The 19,458-nt window shown below is 33.8% G+C and overlaps 1 protein-coding gene across 2 annotated transcripts in view; it reads left to right on the top strand.

The window, feature by feature from the left end:
- The window catches only part of HGF (hepatocyte growth factor), a 71,664-nt gene that overhangs the window by 41,617 nt on the left and 10,589 nt on the right, over nucleotides 1-19,458 (top strand). For both annotated transcript variants that reach the window (XM_003782626.3, XM_012812649.2), the window contains 3 exons: nucleotides 3,063-3,190; nucleotides 11,168-11,270; nucleotides 15,307-15,440. In XM_003782626.3, coding sequence (XP_003782674.1) covers nucleotides 3,063-3,190; nucleotides 11,168-11,270; nucleotides 15,307-15,440 — 365 coding nt within the window. The remainder of the gene's footprint in view (nucleotides 1-3,062; nucleotides 3,191-11,167; nucleotides 11,271-15,306; nucleotides 15,441-19,458) is intronic.

The raw sequence follows: 19,458 nt of genomic DNA, 5'->3' as shown, positions 1-19,458 counted from the left end.
TAGGAATGCTAGCCAGGCATGCTTCAAACTAGAGCTTTCTTAATTTTTCTGACTAGCTTTGGGGGAAATTACACATTTTTTCCTTTTACAACAAGAGGCCCACCTTGATTTCAGTCAACACTTTAAACTGGGCCAGCTCTGTGAGCTCACACTTATAATCCCAACACTTTGGGAGGCCAAGGTGGAAGGATCACTTGAGGCCAGAAATTCAAGAGTAGCCTTATCAACAGAGTGAGGCCCCTGTCTCTACATAAAGAAGAAAAATATTAGCCAGGCATGGTGGCACAGTCCTATAGTCTTAGCTATGTGGAAGACAGGAGGATTGCTTGAGCCTGGGACTTGGGGGTTGCTGTGAACTGTGATCATGTCTCTGTAGTCCATCCTGAGCATCAAAGTGAGAATCTGTCTCAAAAACAAAACAAAAAAATTCAACTGACGAGTTTTCAGTTTTAAAGATCTATAAAAAATATTCTGTTTAAAAACTTCAATGAATGTTTTCATTGTTTCTGGATTATCTTTGAATGTAGGGAATGTAAAACAATTGTTTAGATGAATCATTTCCTTCAGTATCAATTATAGAGTTGTTTTGTGCATTCTTTATAGCTGCATTTTTTCACCACTTGACTTTTGTTGGACAGACAGAGCCACAATGCCATGTGTTTTTAAAGTGTCCACCTTGTTATGAGGAACATAAAATGATTGCTCTCGAAATTTATAACACACGTGTCATTCATAGCGGCTTTGCTGAAATAGCACCTATAAATAACATATACTGGCTTTATGTAATTGGCTTTTAATAAGACAGCCTAACCTTTCAAGATGGAGAGCTATAAGCATAAGTTGCCCTATTCTCTGGAGGAGAGGGGAGATTGTGTGTCTATGTGTGTTAGCTAATTCAGTAACTTGTGTAGACAGTAAATATTTATCTGCTAACTATTTTTATTTACATTATTTTACAATAATGAAATGTATCATTGTTATTCTGGATTTACTTCCATCGTTTCATTCACACCAATTCACTTTCTAATCTTGACCCTTTCTATATCAAGCTAGAAAAAGAAAAAGAGAAGGAGAAAATACTACTTAAAAGGGACAAAGGAGACAGTGTCAATGTCATTCATACCTTTCTGTTAACTTTTAACGAGTGGTGATATCCAATGAGTTGTGTATGTGCAGATACCCAAAGAACATGACCTGTAGGAAGAGAACAATTGTAAAACCTTAATTCACAAATTTCATAATTAAAACTTAATTATCAAAAGTTTAACTGTTATATCTTATTGGAATTTATACCATCCTTTCTTAATTAAGTTATTTGACCAAAATGATGAAAAGTAAGTATCTAGAAATGAAGCTCGGGCTGTGCTATAACACTGATAAATTGGACTCAATATTTTCCTCGGAATATGATTTACTGTTTGTGATCTATTTCCCTTAAACATCACTTGCCCTATTACTGAGATTCCTTACAAATGACAGTCTTGGAAACACTATCATTGAAAACACTAGATTACGTAGGTGATGAATCTATATGAATTGTAAAATCATCAGTTCACTCTAGCAATTGTGAACAATTCTTTCCTTGACTAAAGGATGAGGCCTTAGGGAAAATATTTGAGCAAATCTTGGCTTTTATTTTTGCCTTGTCTAGATTAATGAGGTGCTTGTAAATATAGATTTTTAAAAGGGAACCAAAACTAAGACTTGTGATAGCCATAGATTTTCATTTAATTTTCTTGCCTGAAATTAACAATCCAAATAATTTAATCGAATAATTATTCACCTAAAATTGCAAATTTGTGTGGATTTTGCATAAAATTTAATACCCACCTTTATACTGCCATAATTTTTTTAAAACATAAACATAAATTGCTTTAAAGGAAATAAAAGGCTTTTTCATCTTCTCTATTTCATGTTTAAGAAGGTGAAAGGTTTGAATATAATTTATAATTAAGTGCATTTACTATATAATTGCCCTTACTATTGGCAGTCAATGTCCTCATATGAGTATCCTTAAATAATAGTTCATATCTGGACCTACTTTGACTAATAGACTGTTATTTGTTGATTCTCAGACCAAGAATAAGCTTTTTATTTAAAAATTTCTCTGTTTCTAGTAGTCCATTGAGTTTTAATAAAACTGTAGTACTTGTAATTGGACCTACGTGATACAAATTCTGTGTTCCAATAGATTACATAGTAACTTAGTTAAATTATTAGCAAGGGATCTATGAAAAGAAGGTACATGCTTACTTAAAATTAAAGATCATATTTCAGACATTTTATTTATAATAAAGTCACATTTCATTTAATATGAATCTTATAATAAGATATTATATTAGAAGACTAATAAAATTCTTTTACACACATAGAACATTAGCATAGACTTTTTATTAGTAGTAACTCTACAGTTATAATTAAAATACTGGCAAAATGAAGGATGTACACGTACTATGTTACAGCTTACTCTGTAGTTAGGATTTCTGTCCTATCATCAGACCTTAACTTCACAGAAATATTGATAAAGATTTTTGGTAATCAAGAAGGAACTAGTTTGCAATTAAAAGATATCTATGCAGCAAATTGAACAAATCAAAGATACACAGAATTGGGAGAAAAAATAGCTACTGTGTGGCAGCTATTTCCATAGGTTGTACTTCTATTTTAAAAGACAGTAGTTAATGACTATTAATAATCTTTCTTCTAAAGACAGATTTTTTTTTCTGAAGTATATATGGCCATAAAAATATAATAAATAACAGGCCAGTTTTGAGATGGTACTAATTGAAAGTCCAAATTTTGAGACTGGTTAGAAGATTGCTGTGGTACTGCTTCTGTCCTTCATGAAGCAGTAATGTCTGCATGTAACTCCATGCCTGTGGAAGGGAAAAAACTATAACAACATCTGACAGCATTTTATCAACAAATCAGGCAGTGTCTGTTGTGTATACTGAGTTCTAAATTGTTATAACTATCTTAAGTCACAAAACTAGGAACTTAGGACTGACTTCATTGATGTAAAAACTTAAGTCAATTTACATTAACATGCTTATTCTTAATAGGGACCTAAGAGAAAATTATTGCCGAAATCCAGATGGGGCTGAGTCACCCTGGTGTTTTACCACTGATCCAAACATCCGCGTTGGCTACTGCACCCAAATTCCAAACTGTGACGTGTCAAGTGGACAAGGTAATAGCTGACATTTTGCAGGATGGGCATGATTAAATCCAGGGGAAATGCCTACAGGGAGGACACATTTTACGGCGAAATATTTATTTCTTGTTGCATGGCTTTTGCTGGGTAGCAAACAAAGCCACCAAGTCCGAAGTTGGATTTCTTTTATATATTCATTCATTCAACATGTATTTGTTTCTCTGTTATCTTAGTGGTAGGCACTGGAGAAACATCATTAAACAAAACTAAATTCCCACATGGTGCTAATGTCCAGCAGACAGAAAAAAAGCAATGTAAAAATGAGGGTGGGGATGTCATGTCAGTTTTTGGTAAGTGGTAGAGAACAAAAATATCCCAGAGTTAGAGAAGAGGGGTGTTGCTGTTTTATGTTTCAATGTTCAGGGAAGAGCTGACTTGTTAGGGAAACATTTAAGGAGGACTTGGGAGAAGTGACCGAACAGGATATGCCTTGTATATATATGTGTAAAGAGAGTTCTGTGAAGAGAAAACTGCAGATGCAAAGGACATGAGATGAGAGAGAGCTTGAAAAGTTAAAGAAGTAAGCACATCACTACGGCTGGTGCAGAGTGAGCACGAAGAAAAGTAGCAGGAGATGAATTTAGAGAGGCAATTTGGATAAAATTGCATCAGCCTTGTCAGAAATGTGATGATTTGCACTTTTGCTCTGAAAGAGAAGGGGCTCTGTTGTGGGGCTCTGAGAATTTATGCGAAATGATCTCGGTTTTAACCGGCTCTCTCAGGCTGCATTCTGGAAAATAGTCATTATTCTCAACAAGGGTTAAGACAGGAGAACCAATAAAGTGGTTGTTTTCATTATCCATCCAAGAGACGAGAGTGACTTGGAGCTAAGTGTTAGCATTAAAACTGATGTGGAGTGGTGGGGTTTGGGGTATATCACCACATACTTGGAAACGTTCATGCCAGCAAGATAACTGTCTTAGAAAGTAGCAGTGAAGTCAGATTGAAATAAATTTAAAAAATAAATCATTTATTAAAGATTAATAAATCTGGGCATTTGTTTGTGTGAAATAAATTAAATTATAAGTTTTAAGTGATGATGACCATGATGATCATGGCATGATCAGCCTGGAATCATCCTACAAAACCAAGCTTAATTGAAAGCTCCGTTTCATAGATTTATTGTCCTATATGAACTTCTTCATTCTAACCTTTTTCCTCAGTGCCATTGTTCACGAGCAACCCCGATAATGGAGTTGTAGGGGGATTAAGGGATGAGCCCTTTTCAGTCAATTTCACTATTCTTTGGCAGATTTTAAAGGTCAGTTGGAAATGAAGTTGAGACCAATGATTAAAGGAAGTTTTGTACCAGTTAATCTTCTGGGTTTCTGTCTCAATTACTTGAACAATTGCTGTTAATTTGTGAGTGATGGAAGGAAACAAGAATAATTGTTTTCTGAGCTTTTGGTGTCTATGGAGATATTTTTGTATCTCACTTACTAAAGACTCAGGTAATAGAACATAAAAGATTTTGATTCTGGAGTTGAAGCAGATGTTCATGGCTTATCTGATAAATTAATTCTTCTAGTAGATTGAGAAAATTAGATTTATGGAATTCAAGTAACTCATCTGAATTCTTGAATTGACACTGTTAGAATTAAATGTCTCTTCTTACAAGGACATTTTCATTACTTCCTGTGGGACAATTTAAAAATGAAGACGGCTTAGACCTTCTACGCCCAAGGTACAGTGTTAGGCTATTTAACATTTAGCTCTGAAATTTAACTGGCAGATATGCTACTGTATGATACTGCTAAGCTAATGGTATGCATTGTTTTATACATCTATACGGGGTGTCCATAAAATGCATGTGCGATTCATTAGTAATTCATTAATGGACACCCTGTATATATGTATAAATTGTGTATTCATTGTTATGTATGTGTCTACAGTTATATATATAAATCTAAACTTACACACAATTATATATGAGAGGGTGTTGCTCTTATATTTTTTACTTAACAGATAGTATAAATTCTACATACAGTGTGATGAGTTGAAAATCTTTTTTCAAATCTTGCAGTATCTGAATTGACATATATGCAAATGCTTTTCCCACTGGATATTAAATAACAGTTAAGGAAAATGAAAACTGAAATTGCAGAATTTTTAAAATGCCAATGAAACAATAAATTATATAAAATACACATAGGGCAATTAAATAGAAGACAATCCATAACTTTAAGCATTTATATCAATACCAATATCATAAAATAATGAAAATGAGTGATAGAAATTTCAAAGTGTGAAAAGTTTGGGACTGAAGTAAATCAAAAGAAACACAAGAAAGAAAATAATTAAGACACAATTAGATATTTATAGGATAGAAAAAAGAATAGGTTAAAACTAACAAATAAATCAAAAAGATGATTTCTTTTTGTTAAACTGACAAAATAAACAATTATCTTACTGAATCAAGAAAGAGAGAAACCACAAATATATAACACAATAATTAGCAAGATGTAAATAATGATCAAAATAGGAAAGTTAGTAAATATGAAGTTATTTTATTCAACCTCATATAAAACTTTGAAAATGTAAATGAAATGATAATAGGAAAATTCAAATTACTTGAATTGACCCTGATAGAGAAAGAAGGCATAAACAGACCAACTCCTAGAAAACAAATAGGAAAATCTGTAAAAGAGTGATTCCATTAGACATAGAGCATGTTCATATGCACTTGAAGACCATATAACCTCAATGCTATTAAATTGTGCCAAATTACCATATATGGTAAAACTTCCAATTAATTTTTAGATGAAAGCATAATATTGATATGTAAACACAATGAAGATAGCACAGGAAAAAATAATTAACTATGGACCTATCTCGTAAGTTTATGTGAATTTTAATAAACAAATCTTAAGTGACATTTGCATGAACAGTCCAATAAAGAAATTAAGAAAACAATACATCTTGACTGAGTGGAGTTTAGTCTAAGAATACAGAAGTGGTTCAGTATTAGAAACCCATTAGCAAAGTTCATTTTGGACGTAAGAAAAACAATCATAGGACAATTCTCAACAGATTCTGAAATTCCTGTGGCAAAACTCACCATCCTCACGAACATATTCAATTAAATAAAAATGTATGGGTTTTCAATATACACATATAGATAGTGATACATATTCATATATCCATATATATCTGTTTAGACCTATATAGAAACTTTCTAAATATCTATATTCATATTTTAACCTCCCCATATATAGCCACACACACAGATACTCCCCACATATATGCTTCCATAAAATATATTGATATATATGTGAGTATATATTCACATATAGCAATCATAAAATTACTACCTAGTTAATGGGGAAATATTAGAAACATTCTTGTCAAAGTAGGAGAAAACAAGTATTTCTACTTTCTCCATTACTATTTAATTTTGTAAGTATAATTTGACACTGTTTTTCTCTTTAACATTGTATTGAAGGTATTATTCTATGTGATTAGAGAAGAAAACAAAGAAAAAACACAAAGTAAAAAAATTCCATGCTAATTTTATAATAGTATTATGACTGAATTGAATCAATAAAAAATTCACTAAGTGTGTGTCTATATATGGTAGAATTACTATACAAATATCACTAACATTTATATATAAGCCTGATGATTTAAACAGAAAAGTATATCTATAACTATAAAACTGATAGAAATATAGGAAGAAACTTAAAAAGAAATGTATAAAATTAATACCATAAAAATTTTAAGTCACTCCTGACAATCACAGAAATGTACTTTAATGCATTCCTTTTTGAGATGATAACTCAAGATCATAAATATATAAATGCTACTTAGGCTAATCTATATATTTAATGTGATTTTAATGAACATCAATAATTTTTATGATATTAATTGATCTGATTCTAAAATTCTCTTGGAAAAATAAACATGTACGCATGATAACAAAAACCTTGAAAAAGGAGCAATTAGAAATAATTAATGCTAGCAGAAATTAAAATATTTTATAAGGTTTTTATAACTAAAATAGCATAGTTCTATCACATGAATAACTTGAAATATCAAAAGTCCAGATAGAAACCCAAATACATATTGAGATACATTAAAAATATGGCAGTTTATACCACTGGGTAAATTATGAAAGTAAAATAATGAATCAGCATGTTAATCATTTAGAAAAATAATAAAATTAAATCCATGCCCACTACTTTACCTGAAAATAAACTCAAAAGATCAGAATATAAACTCTGAAAGATCAGAATATAAAAAAGAAAACCACATAGGTTGTGGTCTGACGATGCCACTGCCACAGCAACATGCAAAAACATGTGAAAAGTTGTTTGTTGTTTTATTTTAATTTCAGCATTCTCTGTAGTGGCAAAACCACCCAGATGTACTGTAGTGCAACCACACAGTAGTTGTAGATGTGATGAACGTGGAAAAGAACAAGAAGAGTCCCCATGGATTCAGATGGGTTCGTTTTTAGGGATATGGTTAATTTTACAAAAGCTAGGCATGAAGTTGTGTTTACTATTAAACAGTAGTAAATCAAAGAATTTACTATTAGTAATAGATGTTACCTGGAATCAGAGTTCTCACTGTGGGAAAAAGGAAATAGAGAAATGAAATTCAAGAGAGGAAGAATTCTGTGGTATTGGATTAGGAGGAATCAGTAGTTACTCATAACCATGAGATGTAAATACACACACTCACCCACACAAACACACGGCCTAGCTGTACCAAATGAAAGGGAAAAGAAATTTGCTCAGAAACTCACATTCCCCTTTTTTAAAGAAACTATAACCCACATCTAATGAATAGGAAAATATTAGATAAACCCTTTTCAGGGACATTGTACAAAACACCTCATCAATTCTCCTCAAAACTCAAGAATGAAAGAAAAAATATCCCATGTACTCAGCCCTACTATGAAACTAATCTATAGCTTTCATAGGAAAGCTATAACTTAATCATCGCCCAAGAATATGGGGAAAGGGGAGAGGGAGGGGGGAGGATGGGTGGAGGGAGGGTGATTGGTGGGATTACGCCTATGGTTCATCTTATAAGGGTACATGTGAATCTTTCTAATTGTAGAATATAAATGTCTTAACACAATAACTAAGAAAATGACATGAAGGCTATGTTAACTAGTTAGATGAAAATATTTCAAATTGTACATAAAAACAGCACACTGTACCCCATGATAGTATTAATGTACACAGCTATGATTTAATAAAAAGAAAAAAGAATTCCAACATCAAGAGTTTTGAGCATATAAAAATCCAGGGAGAAGTCATATAATAAACAACTCATCGAAAAAAAAAAAAAAAGTCTGAGGGGTTCAGTGCCCGTAGCACAGCGGTTGTGGCGCCAGCTACATACACTGAGGCTGGTGGGTTCGAGCCCAGCCCGGGCCAGCTAAACAACAATGAAAATTGCAAGAAAAAATATCTGGGCATTGTGGCAGGAACCTGTAGTCCCAGCTATTTGGGAGACTGAGGCAAGAGAATTGCTTAAGCCCAAGAGTATGAGGTTGCTGCGAGCTGTGATGACACAGTACTCTCAAAAAAATAAATAAAAAGTCTGAGGAATTGTCATATCTATAGGAGCCTTACAAAACATGACAAGTAAATAAGTGTACTGTGGTATGATCCGGAATCCTGGAACACAAAAAAAGGATAGTGAGTGCAAACTCAGAACATGTAAACAAAGGATAGGCTTCAATTAATAGTAACACATGAGTATAATTCAATGGTTATGACAGATCTGTCCTACTAATGTGAGACGTCCAAAGCTGGAGAAACTGCATGGCACATGAGAACTCTGTAATATTTTCATAACTTTCCTATAAACCAAAAGCTATTCTAAAGTCAAAGGTTTACTTAAAAAAAAACTAGCATGTAGCCCCTATTTAAATAAAAGGATGATGGCTGTAGAGCTGGTAGGGAAGACATCTTCACATAATGTGTACAACCAAACACAGAAGTAAAAACCAAAAATGTACCAGAGCAGCTCTGATATGCTGGGGTGCACAATTTTTTGCATCAGAATTCACTACCTAATAATCAAAGGTTTAGTCCTTCCTAATGAAGAAAAAAAGAAAGATAGCATTATGGGAGAGAAATGTTTTTCTGAATCAATATATTCTTCAAGTGTGCAAGTATTGGATTTTTCAAGTTAATGCTTTTTGCAAACAGTTTCATGGTGTACTGTAATGACTGCTATTTGATCTGTATTAAATCCTACTTTTATTTGAGTTTTTAGACTTAAGCCTAATCTTTCTGGTACTATTGCAATGTGATCTGAGGACATGAACACATGACAACTGAATATACTTATTGTACATATTTATTTTTCACTGTGTTAACTGATTTCTGGATAGATGATTAAATTGTTCCTTTAATCAACTTCATTACAATTTATGCTTATCATTTACTATAATCAAATAACACGTTTTAAAACCAACGACAATATGCTCTGGTTTACAAAATATAAAATGAAGAATAATCTTAATGTTGATGTATAATTGTAGATAATATTTTATAGTCAAAGCTACAGGTTTTTATTCATATAAAAATTAAACATTTTTAGTGATAAAGACACTTTTAAAATGTTTGATATTATTTGAAAATACAGATGAGTGTTTCTTTGTAAATTGGAACTGCAGCTTACATTTTTGGAAGAACTTGATTTATTATTACATTTCTTTTGTTTAATAATATGGACACTTGGCTTGGCACCTATGGCTCAAGTGGCTAAGGTGCCAGCCACATATACCAAAGGTGGAGGGTTCGAATCCAGCTGGGGCCTGCCAAACAACAATGATGGCTACAACCAAAAAAAAAACAAAAATAGCCAGGCATTGTGGCGGGCACCTTGGGAGCAGGTAACTGGGAGGCAGAGGCAGGAGACTCGCTTGAGCCCGGGAGTTGGAGGTTGCTGTGAGCTGTGATGCCACAGCACTCTACCCAGGGAGACAGCTTGAGGCTCTCTCTCAAAATAATAATAATAATATGGACACTTTCATCAATGATTATACACATTGTTCAATTAAAAAAGGAAAAGTAAAACTTCATGGGACATAGTAAGAAACAGGAGCCAGATAAATCAGCTTTCATTGGGCAAATTTGGAGTAATTTGAACATAAAAATGTGTATTGTGAATATGTTATATTATATTGAATAAAAATAGAATCCACAAGTCCACATTTAAATAATGACTACTATTAGTACTAACACTTCCACTTCTCACATCTAAATGAAAGGGGAAAAGGATAAGGAAAATCTCTTATACAGAAGGCCAACTAAGGAATATTTAACATATGAAGGAATGCTAGAAAAATGATCATTTGGCAACCAGCATAGTTATAACCAATTCGTGCAAGTTCATCCAAGCCATTTTGTGAAAATGTGTTTGGCACTAGGAGGTTTGTTAAATATGGAGAGAGATGTTTCCTTGATACCTCTTAAGCAAGGGATCAAGTGTGTCACCAGTGACGGCACATGTCACAGGATGTCATGATGCAGCCTTCCTGTCAAATGTAACTTGATTTTATTCATGAGAAAATAATCAGGCAAATTGAAATTAAAAAGCATCTGTAAAACAGCTGGTTTGGGTGACTCAGCATGTCAATATCATGGAAGACAAAAATCAAAACCCAAGCAATGTGCCTGGTGTATTAGTCTTGCAGCTTTTCTATGGGATGAAATTTCTCATAAATTTGGGAAATATGTCTGTTCTAAAAATTATCACTTCTTTGGTGTCCCAAAGGGCCACTCACTTCTTAAATTTAAAAAAAATTATTACTTGCAATATTTGAATTTTCATATTCCTTTATTTTGATGAAGATATTTTTTGATTTGTATAGATTTCAGAGAGCTTCATGTAAATTTTTGTTGGGTTTTATAATTCCATGTTTTAAAAAACTGTTCTTTGGTCCTCCCTAATATTTACTCATCTTCTTTCTGTGTATTTTGTGTCTAGATTGTTATCGTGGAAATGGCAAAAACTATATGGGCAATTTATCCAAAACAAGATCTGGACTAACGTGTTCAATGTGGGAAAAGAACATGGAAGATTTACACCGGTGTGTAAATGTTTTTTTCAATACATAGAATGTGGTGATAAAGACAGATGGTGTATTCACATATATACGTTGCTCTGTCTATTTTTTTACATATCACAGTAAGCTAACAAAACCCCTAGACTGGTTTTTCTATACAACTCAATTTAACATCATCTTTCCTTGTAGCAAACTTTTAAATATACATTTCAAGTTAGCACATATTTATTGAACATTTACTATGTGGTCTGTACAGTAATTGGTACTATGGGGAACTTCAACAACAATGTAGGCACATGTGGGGCAGTGCCTGTGGCTCAAAGGAGTAGGGCGCTGGCCCCATATACCGGAGGTGGCAGGTTCAAACCCAGCCCCGGCCAAAAACTGCAAAAAAAATAAAAGTAGGCACATGTTCTGGTGCCAACCTTCAAGAAGGACATGGTCACATTGAGAAAACAGTCACATAACTTAATAAGATAGTGTATAATTAAGTGGCAAATCTGGTATTTGAATGGTGTATATTATAGGATTATTATGTTCCTTTATTAGTAATAGTTTATGAAAAATCAATAAATGATCATTTTCATATACACATATAATTTAAATACCCACTTAACTACTAAAAACTTACAGAGAGAAGTTCCTCATGTAGCATTAATACAAACAATTTTGTAATAATTACAGGAACGTATATGTAAATTGAAAAAGCCTACATATTTTAGAGAATGCCAGATTTTTATGTGGGACTTATTGACAAAGAAGGTAGGACTCACCTGGTCTTTGCAATAGTGACAATGTTTATAAAATTACAAATGAAGTATGACCCGTTACTGTGACCTGAAACAGACTATTGGTGAAAATCCCAGAATATAATATAATAATAAAAGGGTACTGTCATTGTATCATTTGACCAAGTGCCCAAACATGGCCGCTCCTCATGAGTTATGTCACTGGACCACCACAGTCCTATATGGAAGACATTTCTATATGTGGAAAGGAATTTGGGGGCTGATAATCACTTCAGTCTTACTTCAAATACCTGATTCTCTTCCATAATATACTCAGTAGTGGATATTCTTTAATTAAGTTACTTTACAAACAAATATTGACAGTTCTACAGCAATGCTCTCTAGTACAAATTTGATGGAGCTCATAATTATAAATCATAAATGTACTTTTTAATTTTCTAATCGTCATTTTTAAGGAAGTAACAATAAAATTGCACAATTAATTTTAGTATATTCTATTGAATCCAATATGTCTAAAGTCTTAAACATTTCAACGTGTATTCAATTTAAAATTATTAGTGACATCTTTTGCACTGTTCTTTCATGCTCCATGTCCAAAATCTGATGTATATTTATACTTAGAGCAGCCCTTGATTTGGACTAGCCACCATCAATTGCTTAGTAGCCACAGATGGCGAGAAGCTACTATATTGGACACTGTAACTCCAGGACTTCAAAGAGCAGCAGAGTTCTGCCCTCATGCACCTCACACTCTAGTATGGATGCCGGCAAACAGGAAACGCCATTCTGTATTATGAAAACCATGAAAGGGAGCATATCTGATGCTATAGCAATGCAGAGAGTGCCTACCCAGACTTAGATGGTCAGAGGCTTCCTAAGAGAAGGGACATTAACTGGGACATTGACGATGAGTAGGAACTGGCCAAGAGAGAGAGCAGAGGAAGAGCACATTAGGCAGAAGAAGTAACAGGTGCAAAGGCTGAAACACTGAAGTGTACGAAAATGAAGCATAATTTTAGTAAAGCTAAGAGTGAGCTAAGAAACTTAAATTTTATCTGAGAATTAAAATATTCTATTAAGCAATTTTACAGAAGAATTGGCATGATTAAAATGAAATGCTGATTTCACCACTGCTATTTTTACAAGCATTTTTGGAAACATACAGTGGTGGTGGCTGCGCCCATAGCTCAGTGGTAGGACCTCGACCGCATACACCCAGGCTGGCGGTTCAAACCTGGCCCGGGCTAGCTAAACAACAATGACAACAACAACAATAACACAAAAAAATAGTCGGATGTTGTGGCAGGTGCCTGTAGTCCCAGCTACTTGTGGAGGCTGAGGCAAGAGAATGGCTTAAGCCCAGGAGTCTGAGCTTGCTGCAAGCTGTTGACACCACAGCATTCAACCGAGGGCAACATAGTGAGACTCTGTCTTAAAAAAAAAAAAAAAATAGAAAAAGAAATATGCAGTGGTGGATGGGGTGGATTGTTCTTATGAACCTGTGAGAGAGATGATTTTTCCCACCTCTTCTCAAGTCTTCATGTGGTGCTTTTACGTTGGAAGCTTGAAATTTTCATGGTGGGAGTATTTGCACCACAGAAATCAGTTAGGACCACAAATAAGGGCTCATCCTCAGCATACAGAGACTGAGACTGAGTACCAGTTCTTCAACAATTCCCAGCTTGCCAATGGAAACATGCAATAGATTTGTTTAGGGACCCTCATTGTTAATAATTCTTATCATGGAGGTTAGGTTTGACTTTTGGAAAGCATTTGTAAGAAGTTAATTGATGATTAACTTTCATGGTACTATTTTGGTTTAAGGAGGAGGTGCAGCTGGTGGCTTTGAGCTTTGACTTTTGAAATAGACGTGGGTTCAAACCCCAACTCTACTCTTTCTTTTGTCTTTTTGTTCAGATTACTATAGGGGCATATACAATTAGGTTACATTGTTTGCATTGGTTAGGCCACGTAGGAGTTATAGATGAGTCTTTCACCCAAAATGTGTGCCACATAAGCTACATTGTACCAGTAGGTGAAGTAGGTGAGAGCTTCCTGAAGGAACCCCTTTCCCTCCTCCTCTTCCCCCTTCTTGAATTTGACTGTGTTTTCCTCTCCTGTGGGGCTGTCATTGTTCATTTACTAGTTTCAAATAAGCATTGAGGACATGGGGTGCTTGCTTTTCCATTCTTGAGATACTTAACTAAGGAGAACATTCTTCTTATCTTTATAAACCATATGACCCTAGACAAATTAATCAACCTCTGAGGCTTTCAGTTTCCTCAAATGTAATAAAACATAAACTTAAAGTCTGTCTCATGAGATTGGTGTATGATTGTGTCTGTAAAGATGGCAGCAGAATTTTGCACACAGTCAGTACTATATGTGGTGTGTGCTATTGTTCTTTTTCCAGAAAATGAACCTTGGTCTGGAAATTTAGTCCAAATTTCAACATTCAAACTCTTTGCAATTGCATTTAAAAAATGATACATTAATCATATTTGAGCACAGTAGCAATTAATAACACAAGACAAATTCAGTTATAAGTCCTGTTTTTGTGAGTTCCTCAGAATGGCCATGTAGAATTTGACTTCATTAATATTCTTGAAGTAAATGTAAATATTGATGGTCCATGAATGGGCAGGTCTTAGAAAGGACCACACAATGTCTCTGCTTTTCTTTTGTGATACATTGAATTAAGACATAAGTTAGAAGATTGAAGTGTTGGTTATCTGTCAGAAAATCATATTTCATATCTATATCAGCGGTACAATTTTAGAATTATTTCATTAGCCCATTGTTATTAATTTTCAGAATATCTGCTTGTTTTTTGTCATAGTCATTGTGCTAGTCATGCTTCATACTTATCGGAAATGTGAAGGAAATGTGAACAAATACTTCTGCCACGGCTGGCTTGTGTTTTCCTCCTAGTTTCTATTTGTGATCTTTGCCATCTGCTTGCTTTAGACAATGTTTCTCTGTTTCTGCGATTTCTGCGAGAGGCATCTTTACCTTTCACTGTCATTATTAAATAGAAACAAAGTTATAAAATGCCTCAGCATTTTCTATATGCTAATTACAAAGCTCCATCCCATATTTCTGAGTTAGACCATATGTTTCAAACTGTAAGAACAACAGCAGCAAAAAAAAACCGAGAGATCAAAGAAAATAAGTAAAACTCATCCCAAGTAGAAGTTGTATGCTGTAGCTACATTGAGAGCAATGTGCTAGGATTATATCTTCTTGTAGTAGTTTGTTTCTCTTGGATGGAGTGAGCGTCTTGTGATGTTTGAAGCTTGTTGTTTATGCAGCCATATCTTCTGGGAACCAGATGCTAGTAAGCTGAATAAGAATTACTGCCGCAATCCTGACGATGACGCCCATGGCCCCTGGTGTTACACTGGGAATCCTCTAATTCCGTGGGATTACTGCCCTATTTCTCGTTGTAAGTACAGTTGGGTACATTTTCCATTTTAAACATTTTAAATATACCATATATCCTCTAAAACGATACCTTTATCAGAGTTGTAAATAATATAGGAGGTCTGGTGTGGATCCTCAAATGAGGATGCTCTCCAGAGATCAGCACACATGGGCACAGACTCATAGACCACACAGAGACACGCCACTCCTCATTCTCACGGCAAATTCCCCAGTCCCCTAAAAGACTTTGGAACAGATCTGAAATTTTATATTTTTCTCACACCTTTAAGCCAAGACTAAGTAAAGATCAGAGATTTCCACCCACTTGTCTAAATCCAAGATGGCTTTGTATTGGGGCATCAAGTAAAGATATATGTAAAACGTATTATACATGTTTGATGTATTTCCTATAAAATGCTTGTCTTTCATACATCATATAAAAAGGCTCTACGTATCAATAAAGATGTGATAACGCAGGAGAAATAGGAAGAAAATGCATCTTCAAAAACATAGTAAAAAAAAGACATTAAAACTTCCTAGGAAGAGAACAAACAATGAAATTTTAGAAAGCATGAGAAATCATTATTACCTAGTAGGTTTGCAAATAAAATGATTGTTAATACCCAATATTAGTGAGGGCTTAGAGGAATCAGTCTTTCTCAATACTATGCTACTTTTTTGAGGGTGAATTGAAAATCCTTTCTGGAAGTAGGCTTGTGAAAATGTATCAAAAGTAATAATATTTTTGATATAGATCAAGATTTTTCAGCCTTGGCACACTCAACATTTGGGGCTAACAATTTTCTGCTGTGGGAGGCTGTTCTGTGTATTACAGGATGCTTAATGGTTTGGTTGGCCTTTATCCACTAGATGCCAGTAGCACCACACCTGCCTGAGTCACGGCACTCAGTACCTCCAGAGATTGTCAGTGTTCCCGGGATACAAAACCACCCTCATGGCAAACCATTAATATATTGAGAGAGAAATGCGTCTTTAACATGTTACTGAGTTAAAAGTCCTTTTATAATGCTGTGTGAGTGGTAAGAGACCATTTTACTGTTTGAAAATAGTATTTGTATCATGGCTGTATGTTTACAGCAAACATCCTTAACCATGATGTAGAACTATTTTCTTTTTTAAAAAGGATGTAAGTTCAAAGAGACTCTCGTTTTAAGAACATATTCCTGTGATACAAGCTTGTAAAAGCAAGTACTCTGAGAGTAAGAGGCAAAGATACTCTAAAAGGAGAGATAATATTGCTTTAAAAAATGAAATACACACATAAATCTGTTTTTCCAGAATTTATGTTAAAGAGTAATTTTCACTTAAAGTGGAATCACCACTCTCATTTCATGAAATTGTAGCATTAAAAACACTAACTTATTAAAAATTATGTTAACCAAATATACCAATCATTAAGACTTGGGACTACTCTATTTTTCAACAGGGTGGGAAATTCTTTACAATAATAAATATTTAAATGCCTTGTATATTTGCAAATAAATGGTATTTTAATTATTATATTTTTTATTTGATCAGCCATCATAGCTTTTCAAATTAATTAGTGTTTTCTTAATATTCTATACTTTTCCCCTATTCGGGCTTACATAGGTCTTGAAAATGATGTCCCAGGAAATATTTTTTTCAAGTTTTAACCAACCAAAGAGCAAGCACATCTATCCAGAGAATGCCATGCCAAAAACAAAATGAAAAACTGGTTAAGGATCATTTTTCCTAAATGTTGGTTGTACATCACTGTATCTTTTGAAGTCCCTCTGAAGAAGAATAATGGAGGCTGATAGACTGACTTATACATTGACCTAGAAAGAAAGAAAAAGTCAGTGATCTGGCTTCAAAAACAGGTTATATTGCTTTCTCTGCAGAATTCCAGGTTTATAAAACTCACAGCAACTCCATCTAGCACATTCATGTTGTGTAAAATAAAATGCTCTCAGAATCTTAGGGCACTGTGATTTGGTTTATAAGCCTGACTAAGGGAGACAGGACTCTAGTAATTTAAAAGTTTTCAAAAATTTTTTTCAACTAATATTTTTAAACCGAAAGTTGGTAATGTGCTGTTGCAAGATTTCTGGGTATTTCTAGTATTTGATTAAATGTTACCGCAGATAACTCATTTTTATTTCAGTGTATACCTAACAATTTCAATAAAGATTTTTATTCTTGTCATTTCTCCAACTAATATTTATAGCCAGGGTTCATTTACATCTTGTCCCTGGTGCAAGGCTAGTAAAATTTATCTTTAGAAGATCTGACTTAGTATTATTTATATAACTGCAGAGACTGTATAAATCATTTTCACATTGTACATTTATTTTTCTTATAAAACATGTAAGAGAATTTTTTTCTAAAATGCTTACAAAATAATGTTCAACATAATCTAGTCTTATCTAATATGCAAACATCAAATGTAGAAATGCCTATATGTTTGTGTCTGCACTCACACTTAGCATATCTTAAAAAAATATTACCTACTGAGAGTGTAGTCCTTCAGAGTGTCAACTCCGACTTCTGAAGAATTCTTGACTCATCACTATGTAATTGCCTTGGGCTGTTATTGTATAATTAAAGTGCCTATCATATATTGGCTGTTCTGAACAGTGTCTGAGGCATAGTAAACACTCAAAAAATTACCTTCCATCTCCATTTTAATTTAATAATTTGTTATATTTTATTGCTCTGCTATTATATGCAAAGCCCTATATAATAATATGCTAGGTAGACTGTAGGAGATAAGCACCCCTTGCTCAGACATGGCAGTTCGCTTCAATGTGCTCCCCCAGGAGATTGATTCTGAGAAACATTTCTTTGAAGATTGAGCTTCTGTACCTGCCTATATATACACTTTTTCCTCAAATAGTTTACAGTATAGGGTGGAGACATTTATAAATAATCATAAAGCAATATAATCATGTAATAAATACATATGTATTTAATCATGTAATCATGTAATAAATACATATGAATGTATAAAATGATAATGGGAACACAGATGTATGCCTAGAGAAATATGCGATATTCATAAAGTTTAATTTGAATTGAAATTTTAAGAATACAGTAAAAGAAAGATTTCTTTATGTTTTCATTAAAAGTCCATGTTTGGTTCTCAAGACAGACAGACACACACACACACACACACACACACACACATCTACTCTTCCGTGGGTATAATATTTATCATTGACATATTTTCTTTCCTCAAAGTCAAGCCAACACAAAATATAAGATTTGTTTCATATATATGTTTCAGACCTGAGTAATGTTGTAAAGATACTGGGGTAAGTAAAAAAAGAGAGAAGAGAAAGAAAGGTGTTGGATACTAAAATGGAAAAGGCCTAGAAAGTAGTTTCTCAACGTTTTGCTTCAGTATACACAGAGGAACCTACAGTGTGCTCTATTCAGAAACCCGTCACCTGCTTAGAATCTCCAGAAATCTGATTATTAATGGTATTTCAGTTTATTCTCAGGTGTAAGAAATATTAGATGAGAGGAAACAAAATATATGTTTACTGAAACCCCACATTTATAACATCTACAGATTTTTAAAACTTTTAATATGTTAGTAGGATGGAAGAAAGAACCAAGCACTTAGCATGATGCTTAGAACTAAGAGACTAAATATGCAATTTAGGATTGAATGAATACTTTAGTCTTTCTCATTACAACATAAGAAATAAATACCTACTTATTTAACACTTTCGAGTAATTGATTTGAGTGGAAAAAACAATACCCTGGAAGCTTTCATTGTCATATTGTGCCTCAATCTCTGTGTGTACTGTGAACTCAAATACTGACCTCTGCTGACTCAAACGAAACCCTCCCTCAGGTTAAGCTAAGGGGAAAGGGAAATGATAAAAATTTCTATGTTCACCTTCACCCTTACTCATTTAAAATAGCTACAGCCTGAAAATGAACGTAATAAGCACGTATCGATTCTCTTCACTATCCCCACAAAGAACAATCACAACTGCATCTATTACAAAGAAATCCATTTGCCATTATTGTTTTGCTGCTGGTTTAT

The sequence above is a fragment of the Otolemur garnettii genome, unplaced genomic scaffold (genome assembly GCF_000181295.1).
Source record: "Otolemur garnettii isolate 467f Iridium unplaced genomic scaffold, OtoGar3 scaffold00005, whole genome shotgun sequence".
Taxonomy (NCBI): Eukaryota; Metazoa; Chordata; class Mammalia; order Primates; family Galagidae; genus Otolemur; species Otolemur garnettii.
Note: the sequence above shows the minus strand (reverse complement) of the source record. Positions and strands in the feature narration are given on the sequence as shown.